Below are 19,132 nucleotides of genomic sequence, written 5' to 3'. Positions count from 1 at the left end.
ATTGGAGGCCTCAGAGGAAGTAGAAAATAATGTAAGCAATTTTATAAGTGCAAGAGTTTTCCTGGGAATGGAAAAGTGGCACTTTCCTTGAGGCCCTAGGGAAGGAAAAAAGAGTGGAGTGAAGAAGACAAAATAATAGAAAAGTGAGGGATTTCTGGCCTAAATGACAGACTTGCCCATGTATGGCTTTTGTCAGGAGGCTGTACTGGGATGGGATCCTGAAAAACAGAATGGTTTGGTCAGAGTGAGTTCCCGAGACAGCCAAGAACAGAGAATGCCAAAGGACAAGTACAAGCTGTGTCCTGGGCAGCACCCAGACGCAAACCCACATACGGCAAGTTCTGCAGCCAAATTCAAAGTGTCAGAAACCAGGCAGGTTCTGGAACTACGCCTAGCATGAAAATAACAAGGGCAAGAGGGATGTGAGATCCAAAACAACTTGTATGAATAGAACTGGCAGGTCCACAATACTTTTCTGTTGGTCACTGGCCACATTGTACATGGAGGAGTCTGTAGATGGGTTAACCTTAGTCTTTTCAGAAGAGTTAAGTGACAGGGTCATCTACTAAGAGATAAAAGGGGGAGGGGAGCCTAGAACTTAGAGGCTGGAGAAGCTCTGTCATGTATAACTACTATGGCAAATTCCATAAGGGCTCAATCAGGGCCCAAAACAAAGATTTGCTGAAAGCACGATGGGTGAGGCTGAGGTTAGATAATAGGAGGTTGCAGCAATCTAGTTACTAAGGTTGTAAGACATTCTTTAGAGAAGCATTATGAATGGGTATCAAGGAAATGAATAGGTGGCTTTCTGCAGAATTGCGATTGGCAGGAGAATGCAGCCACTGGCCAGGAAATCCAGATGGTCACTGAACAACTGTTATATTAATCAAAGTTCTCCTAAGAAATAAAATCAATACGGTGTGTGTGTGTGTGAAGAGATTTATTATAAGGATGTGCCTTACCTGGGTACAGAGGCTGAGAAGTCCCAAGATATGCAGTTAGCAAGCTGGAGTCCCACGTGAACCAATGGTGTAGTTCCACTCTGAGTGTGAAGGCCTGGGAGCCAGGATTGTTGATGGTTCAGTTCCAGTCCTAAGACCAGTAGGCTGAAGACCCAGGAAGAGCCAGTGTATTAGTTTGAGTCCAAAGGCAGGGGGAAAAAAGCAAGGTTTCAGCTTAAAGGCAGTTGGGCAGAAGGCATTTCCTCTTCCTCCAGGGACAGTCAACCTTTATGTTCTATTCAGGTCCTCAACTGACTAGATAGGGCCTACCCACAATAGGGAGGGCAGTCTGTTTTACTCTATCAATTCAAATATTCATCCAGAACACCCTCATAGACATGCCCAGTTTGATCAGATGTCTGCCTTCCCCATAGCCCAGTCAGGTTGGCAAAATTAACCATCACACTGCCATGTGCAGAACACCTCAGGGAATCTATCTACCATGAAACCTGTCTCCTTCAACACTAGATAGAATGTCAGACATTGTTCTTCTTTAATTACCACTGGCATTTTAAGCATCATTGTGAACATTGGTAATTTAATACCACTCATGACAGCAGAATGGATGTTAGGAAGGAGGTTACTACACATATACTCAAAATATCTTCCTCTAGTGGTTTTTTTTTTTTTGAGATGGAGTCTCGCTCTTGTTGTCCAGGCTGGAGTGCGATAGCGCCATCTTGGCTCACTGCAACCTCTAACTCCTGGGTTCAAGTGATTCTCCCACCTCAGCCTCCCGAGTAGCTGGGATTACAGGCACCTGCCACCATGCCTGGGTAATTATTTGTATTTTTAGTAGAGACGGGGTTTCACTATGTTGGTCAGGCTAGTCTTGAACTCCTGACCTCAGACAATCCACCTGCCTCGGCCTCCCAAAGTTCTGGAATTATAGGCGTGAGCCATCGCACCTGGCCTAGTGGCTTTTTAGACAAATGTACCTGGTTGGCCATCAGTATCTCAAATTTACATGTCTAATGATTTCTTCCTCCCAGCTCCCTGCCTGCCTCTTGGCCTCATCTAAGCTATTGGGAATCAATATCTAAACCCAGATAGGCCACTTGAACACTGCTGGAACCAGTGAGGGACATGCAAAATCAAAAAGCCATGTTATTACCTGAAAGCCAAAAAGGATAGTGATAGTCTGCTTCTCAGCCCCTTCCCCCTAGGTCTGAGTTCCCAGTGTTTCACCAAAGGCTTCAGAGGTAGCCTCTCTGAGTTTTCCTTTAAGCCACAAGCTTTAACCTCATCTCCTTCTTCCGAGGCCTCCTGATACCTGAGTCTTTTCTTTCTCCTCCTCTATTTACTAGAGGATGTGGAGCCCAAGCGTAAACTTTTTCTTGTGTTCCAGCTAACCGAGATCTGCTTAACCACTTCATTCTGCAGGCTCCAGACCACTGAGTCCCATTTAGATGATTCCCCGATTCCTTTGTTCAGATTCAGATCCTTGCATTTGATATTCCTGTCATCTCCACCCACCCAGTCACCCAATCAGATTCTCCTTGGTTACCATGCCTTACAGAAACATGTCTGGGTTTTCCCCGCTCTATTTAGATTTAATTTTACTAGCTAATATTTATTGAGCCCATTTTATGTGCCAACCACTAGTCATTATTTCGTGGACTTCAGCCTCAGAACAACACTAAGGGCTGATCATATTACTATTCCTATTTTACACATGCAGAAACAGATTGAGAGTGACTGACTGATGTGTTTAGCCTAGAAAGTTTCAGAACCAAGACCCCATGCAAATCTGAAACCCAAATCTTAAAGCTCCAAAATAATCTCCTTTGACTCCATGTCTCACATCCAGGCCACAATGATGCAAGAGGTGGGCTCCCAAGCCCTTGGGCATCTCCATCTCTATGGCTCTGCAGGGTACAGCCCGCCCAGCTGCTTTCATGAACTGCTGTTGACTTCCCATAACTTTTCCAGCTACACAGTGCAAGCTGTCAGTGGATCTACCATTCAGGGGCCTAAAGGATGGTGACCCTCTTCTTACAGCTCCACTAGGCAGTGCCCCAGTGGGGACTCTGTGTGGCAAGTCTCCAGCCCCACATTTCATTTCCCCTCTGCATGACTCTAGCAAAGGTTCTCCATGGGGGCTCTGCCCCTGCAGCAGACTTCTCCCTGGACATCCAGGCATTTCCATACATCCTCTGAAATCTTGGCAGAGGTTCCCAAACCTCAATTCTTGTCATCTGTGTACCCACAGATGCCCAACACCATGTAGGAGCAGCCAAGGCTTGGGGCTTACACCCTCTGAAGCAACAACCCGAGTTGTACCTTGGCACCTTTTAGCCATGGCTGGATCTTGAGCAGCTGGGACAGAGGGCGCCATGTCCTAAGGCTGCACAGACCAGCAGAGCCCTGGGTCTGGCCCAAAAAACCATTTTCCCTCCTTGGCCTCCCAGCCTGTGATAGCAGGGGCTACTCTGAAGATCTCTGAAATGCCCTTGGAGACATTTTCTCCCTTGTCTTGACTATTAACATTCAGCTGCTCGTACTTGTGAAAATTTCTGCTTGAGCTTCTCCCCAGAAAATGTTTTTTTCCTACCGTATAGGCTGCAAATTTTCCAAACTTCTATGCTCTACTTCCCTTTTAAACATAAGTTCCAATTTCAGACCATCTCTGTGAATGCATATGATTGTACGTTTTCAGAAACAACCAAGTCAAATCTTAAATGCTTTGCTGCTTAAAAATTTCTGCTGCCAGACACTCTAAATCCTCTCTTTCAAGTTCAAAGTTCCACAGATCTCTAGAGCAGAAAAAAAATGCTGCCAGTCCCTTTGCTAAAGCACAGCAAACGTGACGTTTACTCCAGTTCCCAATAAGTTTCTTATCTTCATCTGAGACCACTTCAGCATTGACTTCATTGTCTATATCACTATCAGCATTTTGATCAAATTCATTCAACAAGTCTCTAGGAAGTTCCAAAATTTCCCACATCTTCCTGTCTTCTTATGAGGCCTCCAAACTGTTCCAGCCTCTGCCTGTCACCCAATTCCAAAGTTGCTTCCACATTTTCAGGTATCTTTATAGCAGTGCCCCACTCTGGGTACCAATTTTCTGTATTAGTCCATTTTCACACTGCTGTAAAGAACTACCTGAGACTCAGTAATTTATAAATAAAAGAAGTTTTATTGACTAACAGTTCTGCGTGGCTGGGGAGGCCTCGGGAAACTTATAATCATGACAGAAGATGAAGGAGAAGCAGGCATCTTCTTCACAAGGCAGCAAGAGACAGCAAGAATGAAAGGGGAACTGCCACATACTTTCAAACCATCAGATCTCGTGAGAACTCACTCGCTATCATGCCAACAGTATAAGGGAAACTGCTCCGATGATCCAGTTATCTCCCACCAGGTCTGTCCCTCAACACGTGGGAATTACAACTCAAGATGAAATTCAGGTAGGGGTAGGGACACAGAACCAAACCATATGAGCTTAATACATGGTAACTATTGTGACGTCGTTCTTCCCATTAATGCATGGCAACTATTGTGACGTCGTTCTTCCCATTAATGCATGGCAACTATTGTGACGTCGTTCTTCCCATTAATGCATGGCAACTATTGTGACGTCACTCTTCCCAGAAGGAACCTTCGACCATGTTTCCCCCTTTCCCAATGCCATCTACCACCATGGGCACTCAGCACCCACCGCAACTTAGCCCTGAAATTCTTTTTCATCTAATTTCTTTGTTTCTAGAGTCCACTCAATCATCTCTTCTGTGTCCTGACCTCACAGTGGGATGTAGGGAGATGAACGTGTGTTCTGAAGTCAGGTAGACCTTGCCCCTTCCTAGCTCTGTGAGCTTGTGCTGTTTCCTTAAGCCCTCTGCACTTCTCCTGTAACATGAGGATAAGGTTACATTGAGGATTATACATAGGAGAGCATCATCCTAACACCTACTAAGTGTTTGAGCCTAGCATCTGTATTGTTAATTGAATCCCTGCTCCAACTGGTCTGCCAGTCCCGCACCCAGCACACTATCCTCTTTTCAATTTCTTTACATCTTTAGGAGCCCTTCTTCCGATTGGAAAGTTTCCTTGCTCCTCTACCTTCTTTTGGATTGGTGCTTCATATCTGTAATAATACTGAGAACCTTGTTTTGTACAATTCTTTACAGCTTTCACTATTCTTTCCAAAACTATCTCAGTTAATTTGCACAACTCTGGGAGATACTCCAGCTTGGTAATTATTATTTCTATTTTTTAAAGGGAAACTGAGGCTCTGAGAGATTGAATCAGTGATTTATGTTTATAAATGGGGGCCTGGATCAGAGTCTTCTGGCTCCTGGTCACAATGCCTTTCTCCCCTACAGCATTTTGCACCTGAATAACTGCTGGTCATCTGACCTCAATACCCTTTGTAATGTTGCAAATTGTTTTTCCATAAGTTCCTGTCTTGTCACCCCCAAGCGGGGAGATAGTCTTATTCTTTCTCCCTGGTCAAGTGCCTTGCAAATATCTGTTATTTGGTCGATGTCATTAAATGTGATAAAATTTGAATTAATATGTTATGTTTCAAGGCCATTGTAGGAAACTAACAGCTGTATTGGCTAAGAGGTTGAACTATTATAATTCAGTTTTATTTAGGAGTAAGAGCCATAAAGACAGATCCCACTCTTGAGATGCCTGCCTCTCTACACTCATGCCTTTGGACTTTGATTCCTTGGATCTGGGGAATTTGGAGTTAGCTGCTCCATCTTCTGTGCTCTGCATTCTTGTGCTACAAATAACCCTGACCACAGTGGATTGTAATTAATCCGCTTATCCATCTGTTTCCCCCAACCCCAGACTGTGAGTCCCTCCAGGGCAATACCATATCTAGTCCTTCTCAGTGTCCGGGGCTCGCCTCTGTGCTTGGCACATAATGGAAGTTACATGAATAAGCCAGAAAGATCCATCTGGGTCCCTCCCCTAATCCCCTAGGATTGTACTTGTTCCCATTATCTTACTTATCATACATATTTCTTATCTCTTATACTAAATTAAAGGCAGGTTTCATGTTTTACTCAGTTTTGTAGCCTCCCTAACAACTATGAAAGGAAGAAACTATAATTATTGACTGTCTTTTGTGTGCCAGTAGTGATTTCAATATATTATCTCACTTTTAAATAATTTAATTTCATTCTCATAATAGGTTGATAAGGTAGGCATTATCATCCCTGAATAACAAAAGAGGGAGCTGAGACTCAGGGAAATAAAGTAATTGAATTTGACTAAGTTTACAAAGCCAGTAAGTGGAAATGCTAGGATTTCAATTCCTGTCTGCTGGCTCTAAGACCAATGCCTTTCTTTTTTTGTTGTTGCTTTTTGTATTTTAACAGCACATAGGATTCTGCCTTAGCCTAGCAGGTGTCAGGAACTCTGCTGAACTAGCGCTTGAATTTAATCACAGTGCATCACATCTGTGCAAGCCTACTCCCAAATATGTCAAGCGCATATACTGCTGCCTTCCCATTTGATTGTTTGAATGAAATGCTTCTGGGAACACATACTGAGCACTAGCAACACGCTAGACACAGCACCAGGCATTGGAGATACAAGGCTGAAGGCAGGCTCCCTCAAGAAACGTTCAGCTTAGTGAGATAACAGACTGTAACAGCAGTAATAAATGTGATTTCTGCTATGGCAAGACAGAAGACAAAAGCTTAGGTTGGCCCGTAGTGGTCTTGAGGAACTTCTGATTAATTTATAAAGGAGGAATGAGAGTTGGCTAAGCCAAGGAGGAGAAGAGTGCAGAGCAAAGAGCATATGGTAATTCTGCACTAAGGTGCAGAACTGCAGGCAGAACAGGGCTGGAACAAGGAGTATTTTGGTGGAGAAGGGCAAGGAGAGCAAGAGATTCTGAAGCTGATCACCCTGTGTCTATGTCATGAACCTAAGCCCATTACTGGCTACCAGCCATTACCCCTTCACAAGCATACTTTGGCTTGGATGACCGACAGCTAGGACATTTTCTTCACCCAAGAAATGAGTTAGAGAAACAGCTGGCAGCATCTTTATCTGTCTACTCTAAGAATATGAGATATGAGGGATAAACATGGGGTCTGCATTTTCCCAATGTGTAGGAAATAATGAACAAGCAATTGGGCAGACACACATGGTGATGTCCTCTGCCTGGGGTGAGCCATGGCTGCGCTCAGCAGGCCAGGAAGATGCAGCCTGGCTTTACACCTGTGTTCTTGATGTGCTCCTGGAGCAGAGGGCCATGGGGAAGCAATGTGAGGTGTAATCAGCACTAGGCCCTGCTCAGAATCACTTTCTTAGGTGGTGGGGTGAAGAATTCTGCCGACTCCGGGCCACAGGGTAGGAAACTGAAAATGTCAGTTGGGTTCACCCAGCTCAAGTTTTCCTCTTTCTCTGCCTGAAAATGTTCTTTAACTTGAGACTTTGTAAAACCAACCAAAGAATGGCTGAGAATTGAGCCAACCCTGTGATGAATTAATTATATGTAACTTAGTCAATAATAAGTTTATACACATCTATATTCATCACATGCAAAAACAAATCCAGTAGGGTTCTGTTGCTGACTATCAGTTCCTTCTTCCTCCTTTCTTTGGGACTTAAATAAATCCTCAGGTCAGGTTCTGTCGTGGTCCGGCCCAGATCTTACTGTTTTCCCATGCTGTGTGTTGTGCAGTAATTCCCTCCCTCATCCCACTGCAGTCACCATCCTACATGATCTTCACCAAATCACCGTGCACTGGTCACTTCCACATATTCAAACTGTCTATCCCATCCTTTAAATATAGCTAACCTGCCTGCCCCTTGTACTGAAATGTACATAAAAGTCAGCTGAAGTGAACCATGTTTACCTAAGATTGGTCCCTACACATTCCTTTATCTTTTGCTCCTTGCTTATCTCTCCAGCTCTCTACTCCAACTGTGCTTCCTCTAATGCATTCTTCACACTGCTGTCTGGATGATTTATCTAAAATTCAAATGCACTTATATTACTCCCCTGCCAGAACCCTTCAGTGGTTTTCAGATCCTTTCAAAATGACATCCAAACTCCCCAGGCATTTAGAGCAAGGCCATTCATGAACAAGCTTCTTCCTACCTCCCTGGCATCATCTCCTAACTTTCCCCTTGACAGTTTGTGACACAGCAATGCTGAATTACTTATGACTCTCTAAACATACAATGTTATTTAATGTTTCTGAGTCTGGCCTACGACTATACCACCCTGAATGCACCCAATCTTGTCTGATCTTGGAAGCTAAGCAGGGTCAGGCCTGGTTAGCACTTGAATGGGAGTCTGCCAGAACAGTCCTTTCTACTCTATTTTGCCTTACAAATATGATTAGCCTTTCACATTCTCTCAACTATTCCCTTCTCTGAGACCTTCCTAGACAGAAGGCATCTCTGGGCTGCTTCTGTGTCTAGTTCAACATCTGCTGTTGACCTGTCTGTACATTCCCAAGACGTATTTGCTTACAGGAACTCTGTCTTATCACTGAATAGCTCAGGGCCTAAGACAGAATAAGTGCTTACTCAGTGCTTTTTGAATCATCATCCAATTACACATCCTCCCAATCATTTAATGGACTCATGTTTCAGCCACGGCCACACTGATAACTTCATCCTCATTGGCTTTCCCAGGTCGGGCCAATCACTGGTCTGCAATCATCGGAGGATCCCACTCCAAGAATTATGTACTATGGGAATATGGAGGATATGCCAGTGAAGGCGTCAAACAAGTTGCAGAATTGGGCTCACCCGTGAAAATGGAGGAAGAAATTCGTCAACAGGTAAGACAAAAAAAATCACAGAATGACCAATAACAGAAATGCAGTCAAAGCACTCCTTAGATGTCTTTCCCAGGGGCTTGAAATTTACAGTACATGTGCTGGAAGAAAATCTATTTGCTGAACTTGGGGTTTTCATGTTAAGTAGAGGACAGAGGCACAAATATCCATTTTGTCGTCTTAGATTGTCCCTGACTGCATTCATGTTTTCTTCAGCCTGTGCTAAATACTGCTGCCGTGGCCACATTGTTGGGATGCCCTGTCTCTAGTCTCCTGAGAGTCAAAGCCATGAATTAAGGTTTTCTTACTGTGATCTTTGAGAGGGTCAGAGGAATAATAGTCAAACTGTCTCAGCCAAATCCCCAAAATAAGCGTTTGTGTATTTGTACATGATTTTCGCAACTATGTCCTGAGGTACTTGATAAATTAATTGTTCGTTCATCATAATCATTATGGACTGAGGCATCTTCTGTGTCCCATGTTGTGTGGGCCCAGGAGCTGTCCCATTATCTAGGCCCCACTGATACCTCTATGAGATAAGAGAGAAAAGGTCCATAATTATTGTCAATTCAATTGGCTGGCAATGCCATCGTCCTTCATCAAAAACCTGATCATCAGGTTGACACCAGAGAGAGGCTAATGAGAGAACCTTGGCAGAAGAGCCACAATTTTTCAGTGGTGGTTTGCTGCGAGATGTGGCAGTGTAGCTTTAGCCATCGCTACCCACAAAAGCCCATCCAGCCTGAGAGAGCACCATGGCAGCATGTCCCACCGCTCACCAAGTGCTCTGGAGAAAGTATGGAAAGAGCAAACCATGTGTGGGATGTGATCATTTCACAACACAGTCACTGAGAGGCTGTTGCCCTCCCCGTGCTCCTGTCCCATAGCTCCTAAGACAATGCAGGAGGCTCCAGAAACACCAGGGACCCCATCTCCCAATGTGCACATGCCCAGAGGCCTGAGCAGTACAGCAGGGCGAGCACAGCTGAGGCTTGCAGTGCTCCCTTGGAAGCCTACCATCTGGACTCCAAGCTGCCCACGATCCCTAAATCAGATGCAGCAAAGGTCACTCTGACTTCTGCTATAAATCCTCTGAGGAGTCTGTTTGGACTAAAGTCAAAAAATGCCCCAGAATGAGCTTATGTTTCTTATTAACTTAATTTAACATCTTTCTTCCTTTCTTGGAAAAAAGGGTGTTTGACCAGATGTTTTAAGAGTGCATGCTATTCATCCAAGATGAGCTATCTAACTATGCTCTGTTTCTCTGACTCTATCTGCCATGCCTCATAATTGGCATCACTCCTTCAGGCTATGGCAGAGCCATGGAGGGATCCATATTGGTGCTAGTCTGTCTGGCCTATCATGGGGGGAACCCTTGCCTGGGATCCTAGCAGTCCACATTCTCAGTTCTCAAGTATGGAATTATGCCTCCCTGGTTTGTCAAGCTCCATGGTGGGGAATCTTGAAAACCCTTTGTTACAAGTAGTAGTTAAAATACTAAAGTTTGCCAGTTAATTATGTGAGGGTCAAGGGTATCTTCATAATAATGCCAGTCTCACTTGTTGGCTTTCTTGAGAGGTTTCTGGAAAGGAAAGAAGCCTGCAGGAATCGTACAAAACTGGCACTATATCGTGCTGGTGAACATTATCTGACATGTGTCATAGCAATAAAAAGATTGAAAACTCATAGATGGGAACCCCCCACCACCACCACTGCCAGCCTTAGAATGTCCCTCTTAGGAAAAAGTCCTTTGGTATGCTCCTAATCAGCATGCCTGTGATTTGCTTGTATTACCACACAGGCAACGTCTGTCTGCCTATCCCAGCTGTCCAGGGTTTCAGACTTTCAGTCATAATAATAAGTTTAATTATGGGTACCGCACATGGGAATGAGCATCTCAGTGCCTATCACTACCTTTGAGGCCCCCGGTTGCTGGATATCTACTTTTAGCCCCCTTCATATCTAGTCTGAGAAGGTTCTATTATTATCCCAGTTTTACAGATAAGGAAACCAAGACATCATCAACAGTAGAGAATACCAGGACTTAAACCCAAGCATGTCTGGCTCCAAAACCCAGACAGTACCAGATGTATCATCTGCTCAGTGTAAACAAGGGGCCCCTTGTTCAAAACTTGTTGAGAATCTCAAGATGGCAATACTGTGAATTTCACAATATGGGATCCTGTGAGATGGCACAAGTCATCTGCCCATGAAGCACAAGTCATCTGCCCATGAAAGTGCCAGTACACTTTCCCTGTCCCACACAGCTGCCCCACAGAGAAATTCCTCTTGCCAACCTCTGAATCTGGCCTCTGCTAGCGGTGCCTCAAGTTCCCCAGCTCCTGGAAAAGTCAGTTGGATAGGGTGATTTCAGGGTTCCAAAGAATTCATCGTTCTAACTATTGTTCCCCACAAGCACACAATTGATTATATTTTTCTGTAGGTCAGGTAAGAAACAACATTAAAAGGAGCAAGAATATGAATCCTCCTAGAATATAAAAATGTCCTCTGAATAACCAGAAACTTGTTTGAAAACATCTACAAACTAACACAGTGTTCTCAGCACTTAATACTTTATATCCTACCAATGACTCTGTGAAAGAACCTGGGCCAGTCATGATGAAAATAAAAAGCCCTCTTTTCTCAAGAAAGACATTTATATGCTTACCAGCATTCCCTTATTATAAACTTACTGCTCACTGCAAGTTTCAAGGGCATTAAAAATCACAATAGATATTGTTGGAGGTAAATTGTATGCTAATGGCTCTCAAACACAAATGAACAAAAATACTAATCCCATTAGTAGTGGGAAGTTATAATAATACCGTTGAGTATAAATTTTAACATTACTATAACTGCAAAATACCAAGAAAATTAATGAAAAATCACAGCAGAATTATTAGCAGTAGTGTTGCTAGTGGCTGGGGATGGGTAAGGGCACAATGTTCTCCCCTTCGTGGGAGGACAAAAGCAAATAAGTCCTGGTGGACGGGGGGCCTGGGAATTGGAAATACTGAGCTGCGGCTAGCGGCAGGTCACAAATGGGTAATCCAAGGCAGGCGGAGGCCGTAGGAAATGGTAGATCACACTTGTAGGTTGGAGTGGGAGTGGAAAGTGAGTTTGTGAATACTCATTATGAAAACACTTCATTCCACTCAGACCATTTCTACTTCAGTAAACCCATATTTCTGGCATGTTTACTAAGTGTCTGGTTCTGTGCTGGATGCTGGCCCAAAGATGATCCCCCTTTCACTCAGTGATTCAGGCTAGAATCCTTGATCCCTCGCACCCAATTCTCTTTTAAATTCATCCAGTTCAATCTGCCCTCATCACCACCTCCCTCCATTTATCTCTTCCCTAAATTGCTGCACTAGCCTCCTGATGTTCCTACCTCTGATCCTCCTCCTACTGCCCATACTGGCCCAGGGCTATGTTTATAAAAAACAAATCAGATCATGCCACTCCCCCACTTAAAATGTTTAATGGTTTCTCCTTAGCTCTAAGACAAAGTCCAAATTCCTTATCATCGCCTAAAAATCCTCCATGTCCTGGTCTTGTCTTACCTCTCCAATTTTATTTCTTGCTGCAACTCTTAAGTTTTAGGCATACAGAGAACCTCTTTCAGTCTGCGCAAAAGGGCCATGCCCTTCTTGCATCTGGACCTTCTCTCAGCCAGGACATCTTCCAGCAGCCTTCTAACTGGTGAACTCCTATTCATCCCTCAGGACTCAGCTTAGATGTTGCTTCTTCCAGGAGGCCTTCCCAGATTCTGTACTTCCCCGATCCTTGTCAGGTGCTCCCAGCACTTTGCTTCTCCTATTGTGATCATCATCACACTTACATATTTGTTTGATGTCTCTCCCTCACTAAACAACAAGGTTTAAAGCTGCCCTTCCCACTATTATATCCCCTGAGCTTGACATAGTATTGGATGCTTCATAAATGTTACTTAAATATATAGTTTGTTTATTTAATAACTTTATAAATATTCATTGGACTTATTAATTTATTCAATAATTTTACTGAACACCTACTATGTGCTATGCTTTGGAGTTGCAGCAGTAATCAAGAAAACTCCTTCCCTTCGTAAGCCTACATCCTAACAGTAGAGAAAAGGAAAACGTGAAAATATATATATTTAAGTGAAAAGAAACCAACCAGGATGGTGGTGACATAAAGAGGATTAGGAGTAGGGAGGGGCTTGTTTTAGATACAGTGGTCAGGAAGGTCACCCTAACAAGTGGCCATGAATGGTTCTTGCATAAAACTCTGAGCTTTGAAGAGCCACCCATTTATTAAAAATGCATTAGAAAAATGACTCCAGCTTTTATATTTCTCTGGATTCAAGGCTCCCCTGACCATAAAAGGTCAGGTAATGGTGGACCCTAATTATAGGAATTGATTATTTCACCTTCAGGAGGCCTTGCTTTGGAGGATGTCTTGAACCAGCCCACAGGATTATCACGCCACCTGTGGCGTGAGAAACAATACACAAGCAGATGTTCTTTTTCTTTAAAGTTGAAACAGTTTATATGGCTCTGGGAACTGGAAGAAAAGGTTTGAGAATTTTGTTTCTCATCTCCTTTAAATCATTAGAGATTACGTATGTCTACTAAACTATTGTTTTTTCTGTTTTTTGATTTTCTAAATTTTTAGTCACTTTTCTTTAATTAAAACCATGGGCTGATTTCAAGTGTTTTCTATGAATCATGACACGCTGCCTCATCTGATTTGAAAAAAAAAACCCACACACCCCACCAGCTTTTATTTACAATTATAAAGCTCCAGTGATCTTCCATGCTTATGAGAAGTAGTGATGTATAATGTCTAAAAAGCATTGCCTCAGAATCAAGATTTCCTGAGTTCAAATCCTGACTCCATCCCCTGCTTACTGTGTGACTTTGAACAAGTTACTTAACCCCTCTAAGCCTTGCTTCCCTCTTCTATGAAATGAAAATGGCAATTGTGCCAACCTCGTAGAGTCATTATGAGGACTAAGTGAGCTGATAAGTGTGAAGTGCTTGGAGCAGAGCCTGCCCTTAGAAAGAGCTTGCTGGATGTTAGCTATCATTACCATGTTTTCATTCTTCAGCCTCTGTTTCCTTATCAGTAAAATGAGAGTTTGTCCTAAATCCTTGGAGCCCCTACAGGACTAGAAAATTTAATGTTTCAAGTTTATGTCATTTCTCAGCATGAAAGGGCCCAGGGGATGAGGCCACAACTTCTTTACCATCTACCTCAACTACTTCACCATCCCCAGGCTCTGCCCCAGCCTGCCCCTCCTATCCCCACTCAACAGTGTCATCTCCCAATTTGCCCTAACATTCTTTCCCAAAGTTGACCATAAGCAAGTAAGGATAAGAACCAAACCTTCAAATATTAAAAGAGCTACAGTAAAACTTCATGCTCATTCCCAACTCCCTGCTTTGCGCATGCTCCCTCCCTTCCTTGAAACAGCCTCCGTCAGGATGCTTGCAGGAGCTAGTTCAATGCCACTTCCAGAACAGCCCTAGAGGCAGCCATAGAGCAGATCTTCCTGAATGTAGCAGGACACAAGCTAAGGGGCAGAAATGTGGCTCCCAACCTAAGGAAAGAGGTGGTTTAGTGAAGTCTTGTTTGATTGTAGCAAGAACCCATTGAAACTAACTCAAGAACAAAGGAAACTTTATTGTAGAAAGAAAGTAGGACACATGTGAACACAAGTTTGGGCAGAGTACAAAAAGCCTCATGAGAGCTGGAAATTAAAGGCATCAGGATGAGACAACCACTATCTCTCTTCTTCCTCCACACTGCTCCAGTGTCAGGTGGTCTTTTCCATGCCCTTTCATATGAATCTCTCCCTGACCATTTCTCAACAGAGCTGTTGCATCTGCTTACTTGGGTTGCACATGGCCCCAAATGGTAGCCATAGGATCTTCCTCCTTGGCTTTTCACAGCTAGCTGAGCAGTTTTGGTGACTTTTAGTTGAAGTACCAGAAAGACAGGTTGATCACTGGATAGCCTGGGCAATGGTGCCACCTGCATCAGATATCTACCTTTACTCCAATCCAGTGGCCACCCCTATGTAAAGAACCACCTGGCCTGTTATTGTATACAGGGGCTGTGGGCAGGGCAGTTTATACTAAAAAGAGAACTGAAGGCCTAGCCACAGTGGCTCATGCCTGTAATCCCAGTATTTGGGAGGCTGAGGTGGGCAGATCGCTCGAGCTCAGGAGTTCAAGACCAGCCTGGGCAACATAGCGAGACCTCGTCTGTACAAGAAATACCAAAAATTAGCCAGGAATGGGGGCATATACCTGTAATCTCAGCATCTGGGGAGACTAAGGTGGAAGGATTGCTTGGCCCGGGAGGCAGAGGTTGCAGTGAGCCATGATCACACCACTGCACTCCAGCCTGTGCAACAGAGTCAGACTCTGTTTCAAAAAAAAAAAAAAAGGCAGGGGGAACTGAAGGTAGAAGATAAATTTCTAATTCAGGGCAGCAATAGATGGGCAAGAGTTAGACTGAGTTGCAGAGCCCCAGCCAAAGGACAGGAGCTCAGGGCAGGATTTCAGTCCTATAGAAGGGAGGGGCACTGAATAGATAAGGGGTTTAGGAGCGCTAAAGAAAGAAGAGGGAAAATCAGTAGGAACCCAGGATTCAGAGCACAAACTGAGTGACAAAATGCTGGGTCTAGAGTTTGGTTTAGCAACTGAGGTGAAATCAAGGGACATTACTAGGCCTAAACATGAGGATATGGAAAGGCAGAGATCAGAGAAAGGATATGGGGCCCCAAAGCACTGTTAAGGCCATTATTTACCCTTGTCACCTGCCAACTTGCATTGTTACTTAAGAACCATGAAAACAGTAGAGAACCTGTGCTTCTTAAGTCTCAAGGTAACCTACTCTCTACCTTGAGTAGGTCACCTAAGCTTACTGAGCCTTAGAGTCTACATTTGAAAAACAATAATGAGAATGTGAATTACCTCTGTTGGCTGTGAAATAATACAGGTACAAAGCTTGGCTTGTAGTATGAGCCCATTATTACTCTGATTATTGGGACGAAAATAAATAAATTGGAAGGACTTAGAATCCTTTTTTCCTCCCACCTTCTAAGAGGGTGCTTTGGGCCGGGCACAGTGGCTCACGCCTGTAATCCCAGCACTTTGGGAGGCCGATGCAGGCAGATCACGAGGTCAGGAGATCGAGACCATCCTGGCCGTGGTGAAACCCCGTCTCTAAAAAAAAAAAAAAAGAGGGTGCTTTGGTTTTATTTCTGGGAACACAATGGAAAGAAGACATAAATTGTGCCAGGTAGAATCTACTAGAGAATAAAGACCAGGGAAAGGGAGAAAGAAGGCTCCAAAGAAGACTTTTAGGCTGGGTGTGGTGGCTCACGTCTGTAATCCCAGCACTTTAGGAGGCCAAGGTGGGCAGATCACTTGAGGTCAGGAGTTTGAGATCAACATGGCCAACATGCTGAGACCCTGTCTCTACTAAAAATATAAAAATTAGCCAGGCATGGTAGTGCATGCCTATAATCCCAGCTACTCAAGAGGCTGAGACAGGAGAATCTCTTGAACCTGGGAGGCCAAGGTCACAGTGAGCCGAGATTGTGCCACTCACTGTAGCCTGGGTGACAGAGTGAGTGAGACTTCATCTCAAAATAAAATAAAATAATTAAAAAATAAAAACCCAAAGAAGACTTTGAGTAAATCTGATTTCTAAAAGAGGAAACCTCAAAAGAGAATCTTTAGCAGCATGCTTTTCAGAATATTGTGTGATGTCATTTTCCCTTTGCTGCCTTCTCAAGAAAACTTCAGTAAAGACCTCTAACACTTTTCAAAGCTTCTTGGAGTCAGAGTGGGTCTATTTTTTCAGGTGTGTCACCCTGCTGCAAATGGCCACCAGGGGTGCCTAACCTTATTTGGGTTACACTGATGACACACACCTCCTTTGTTCTCCCCCACCTCATTCAAGGCTTAATTCTATGTAGTATGGGTAAGTGGGCACTTGTGATTGATAGAAATAAAATGATGCTTAGGGTGGTGATAGGGAAAGGAGTTAAATATTCTCAGTCACAAACACTTGATACAGAAATTAAAACATTGTTTGAAAGGTATGATTTGAGTCATATGAAACCTCTTGTTTGCGTTTAGTTGAATCTTCAAACAAATCCACATCACAGTAGGACAAGCTGCCAGAGTGATTTAGTGATGCCTTTTCTTTAATAAAACTGGCTCAGGCTGTTTGCTGGAAGGGTGTAGGACTGGCCTCATAGCATTAATTCCCAACTTGTGCAGTTTTATAAGACAGCGTCATGATCCCTGGGAATTTTTCTGAGAATCTCTGTGTGAGAGAAATATGGGATAGTCTTATTCCAAATAATTACAGATTATTTGACTCACTAAAAAATTAATTTTTATAGTAACTGAGCCAAAATATTACAAATAGAAGGCAAATTTAAGTGAGGGATCATTAGTATGTAACCTTAAGATTTAAAAGACAATTTAGCAATATCTATCAAAATTATACATTTTCTTTTTTCTATTTAGTAAAAGAAAACATGTAATAATTACCATCTGAACCATTTTTAAGTGCACAGTTCATTAGTGTTAGGTATATTCACATTGTTGTGTATATATTTTCTTTATACCTCAACATAATAAAATATATATCTAGGAATATGCCTTTCTGAAATAGTCTTGCACAAAGGTATATGAGGAAGAATATTCATTACAATAGTTTTTTAACTAAGAGATGGAACGAGCAAATTTTTATCACTAGGAGATGTATTAGAAACTCTGGATGCATTTAACAGGTTAAATACCATGCAGCTATTAAAAAGAATAAGGCAGATTTCTGTGTACTGATACAGAATGCTCCCTGGTGTATATAGTTAAGTTAGATGAGAAAAAAGCAGAACAATGTGTATAGCTTGATACCACATGTGAAAAAGGCAGGTTAGAGTGAAATAATTATATGCACGTATATGATTGTATATGCATAGAATATCTCTATGAATACACACCAGAAAATCTTTTCCTTTAGAGCACACAGGGAGAGTAAGGGGCAGAACTGAAAGGTTCATTCACATTTTGCCATATGGCTTCTTGTACTGCTTGAATTTTACCATGAGCACAAATTACTGTACCTTTTTTGAAAGAATAATATTTAAGTGAACAAAGAAAACTTTGATAAGAAACCAAATATTTCCCTTAAAAAAAAATACTTCATAACTCAAAAGAAGACATTTATGCAGCCAAGAAACATATGAAAAAAAGCTCATCATCACTGGTCATTAGAGAAATGCAAATCAAAACCACATTGAGATATCATCTCATGCCATTTAGAATGGTGATCATTAAAAAAAATCAGGAGACAACAGATGCTGGAGAGGATGTGGAGAAATAGGAACACTTTTACACTGTTGGTTGGAGTGTAAATTAGTTCAACCATTGTGGAAGACAGTGTGATGATTCCTCAAAGATCTAGAACTAGAAATAACATTTGACCCAGCAATCCCATTACAGGGTATATACCCAAAGGATTATAAAACATTCAGTTATAAAGACACATGCACACGTATGTTTATTGTGGCACTGTTTACAATAGCAAAGACTTGGAACCAACCCAAATGCCCATCAATGATAGACTGAATCCAGAAAATACAGCACATATACACCACGGAATATTATGCAGCCATAAAAAAGGATGAGTTCATGTTCTTTGCAGGGACATGGATAAAGCTAGAAACCATCATGCTCAGCAAACTGTTATAAGAACAGAAAACCAAACACTGCATGTTCTCACTCATAAGTGGGTGTTGAACAATGAGAACACATGGACACGGGCAGGGGAACATCACACACCAGGGCCTGTCACAGGTTGGGAGGCTAAGGGAGGGGAAGCAAGGAGTGGGAGGATTCGGGAGAGATAACATTAGGAGAAATACCCTAATGTAGATGACAGGGGGATGGATGCAGCAAACCACCATAGCATGTGTATACCTACGTAACAAACCTGCCCGATCTGCACTGTACCCTAGAACTTAAAGCATAATTTAAAAAAAAAGAAAAAATTACTCAATAACTTAATCTGTAAATTTAATGTGCTCCCCCAAAATCTCAGACAATTTTTAAATATTATACAGGCTGATTCTATAGAAATGAAAAACTAAACAATCAACAATAGTCAGAAAATGTTTGAAAAAGAATAATAATGAAGGGGAGACTAGCTAAACCAGATATAAAAACATTTTATAAAACTACATTAACTAAAACTGTGTGAAGCTAGAGAGTGAATATACATATCAATAGAATCTAATAGAAAGTCCAGAAATAGACACAAATTCATTTGTAAGTTAAGTATATGAAAAAAGTATAATTTCATATC

At 42.5% G+C, this 19,132-nt stretch overlaps 1 protein-coding gene across 3 annotated transcripts in view; it reads left to right on the top strand.

Annotated features, from left to right (window-relative positions):
- Positions 1–19,132, top strand: part of SPON1 (spondin 1) — a 290,944-nt gene that overhangs the window by 167,126 nt on the left and 104,686 nt on the right. For all 3 annotated transcript variants that reach the window (XM_012456606.3, XM_064365153.1, XM_064365154.1), the window contains exon 6: positions 8,613–8,761. In XM_012456606.3, coding sequence (XP_012312029.2) covers positions 8,613–8,761 — 149 coding nt within the window. The remainder of the gene's footprint in view (positions 1–8,612; positions 8,762–19,132) is intronic.

The sequence above is a fragment of the Aotus nancymaae genome, unplaced genomic scaffold (genome assembly GCF_030222135.1).
Source record: "Aotus nancymaae isolate 86718 unplaced genomic scaffold, 86718_ANA_hifiasm-v0.15.2.pri h1tg000059l, whole genome shotgun sequence".
Classification (NCBI taxonomy): Eukaryota; Metazoa; Chordata; class Mammalia; order Primates; family Aotidae; genus Aotus; species Aotus nancymaae.
Note: the sequence above shows the minus strand (reverse complement) of the source record. Positions and strands in the feature narration are given on the sequence as shown.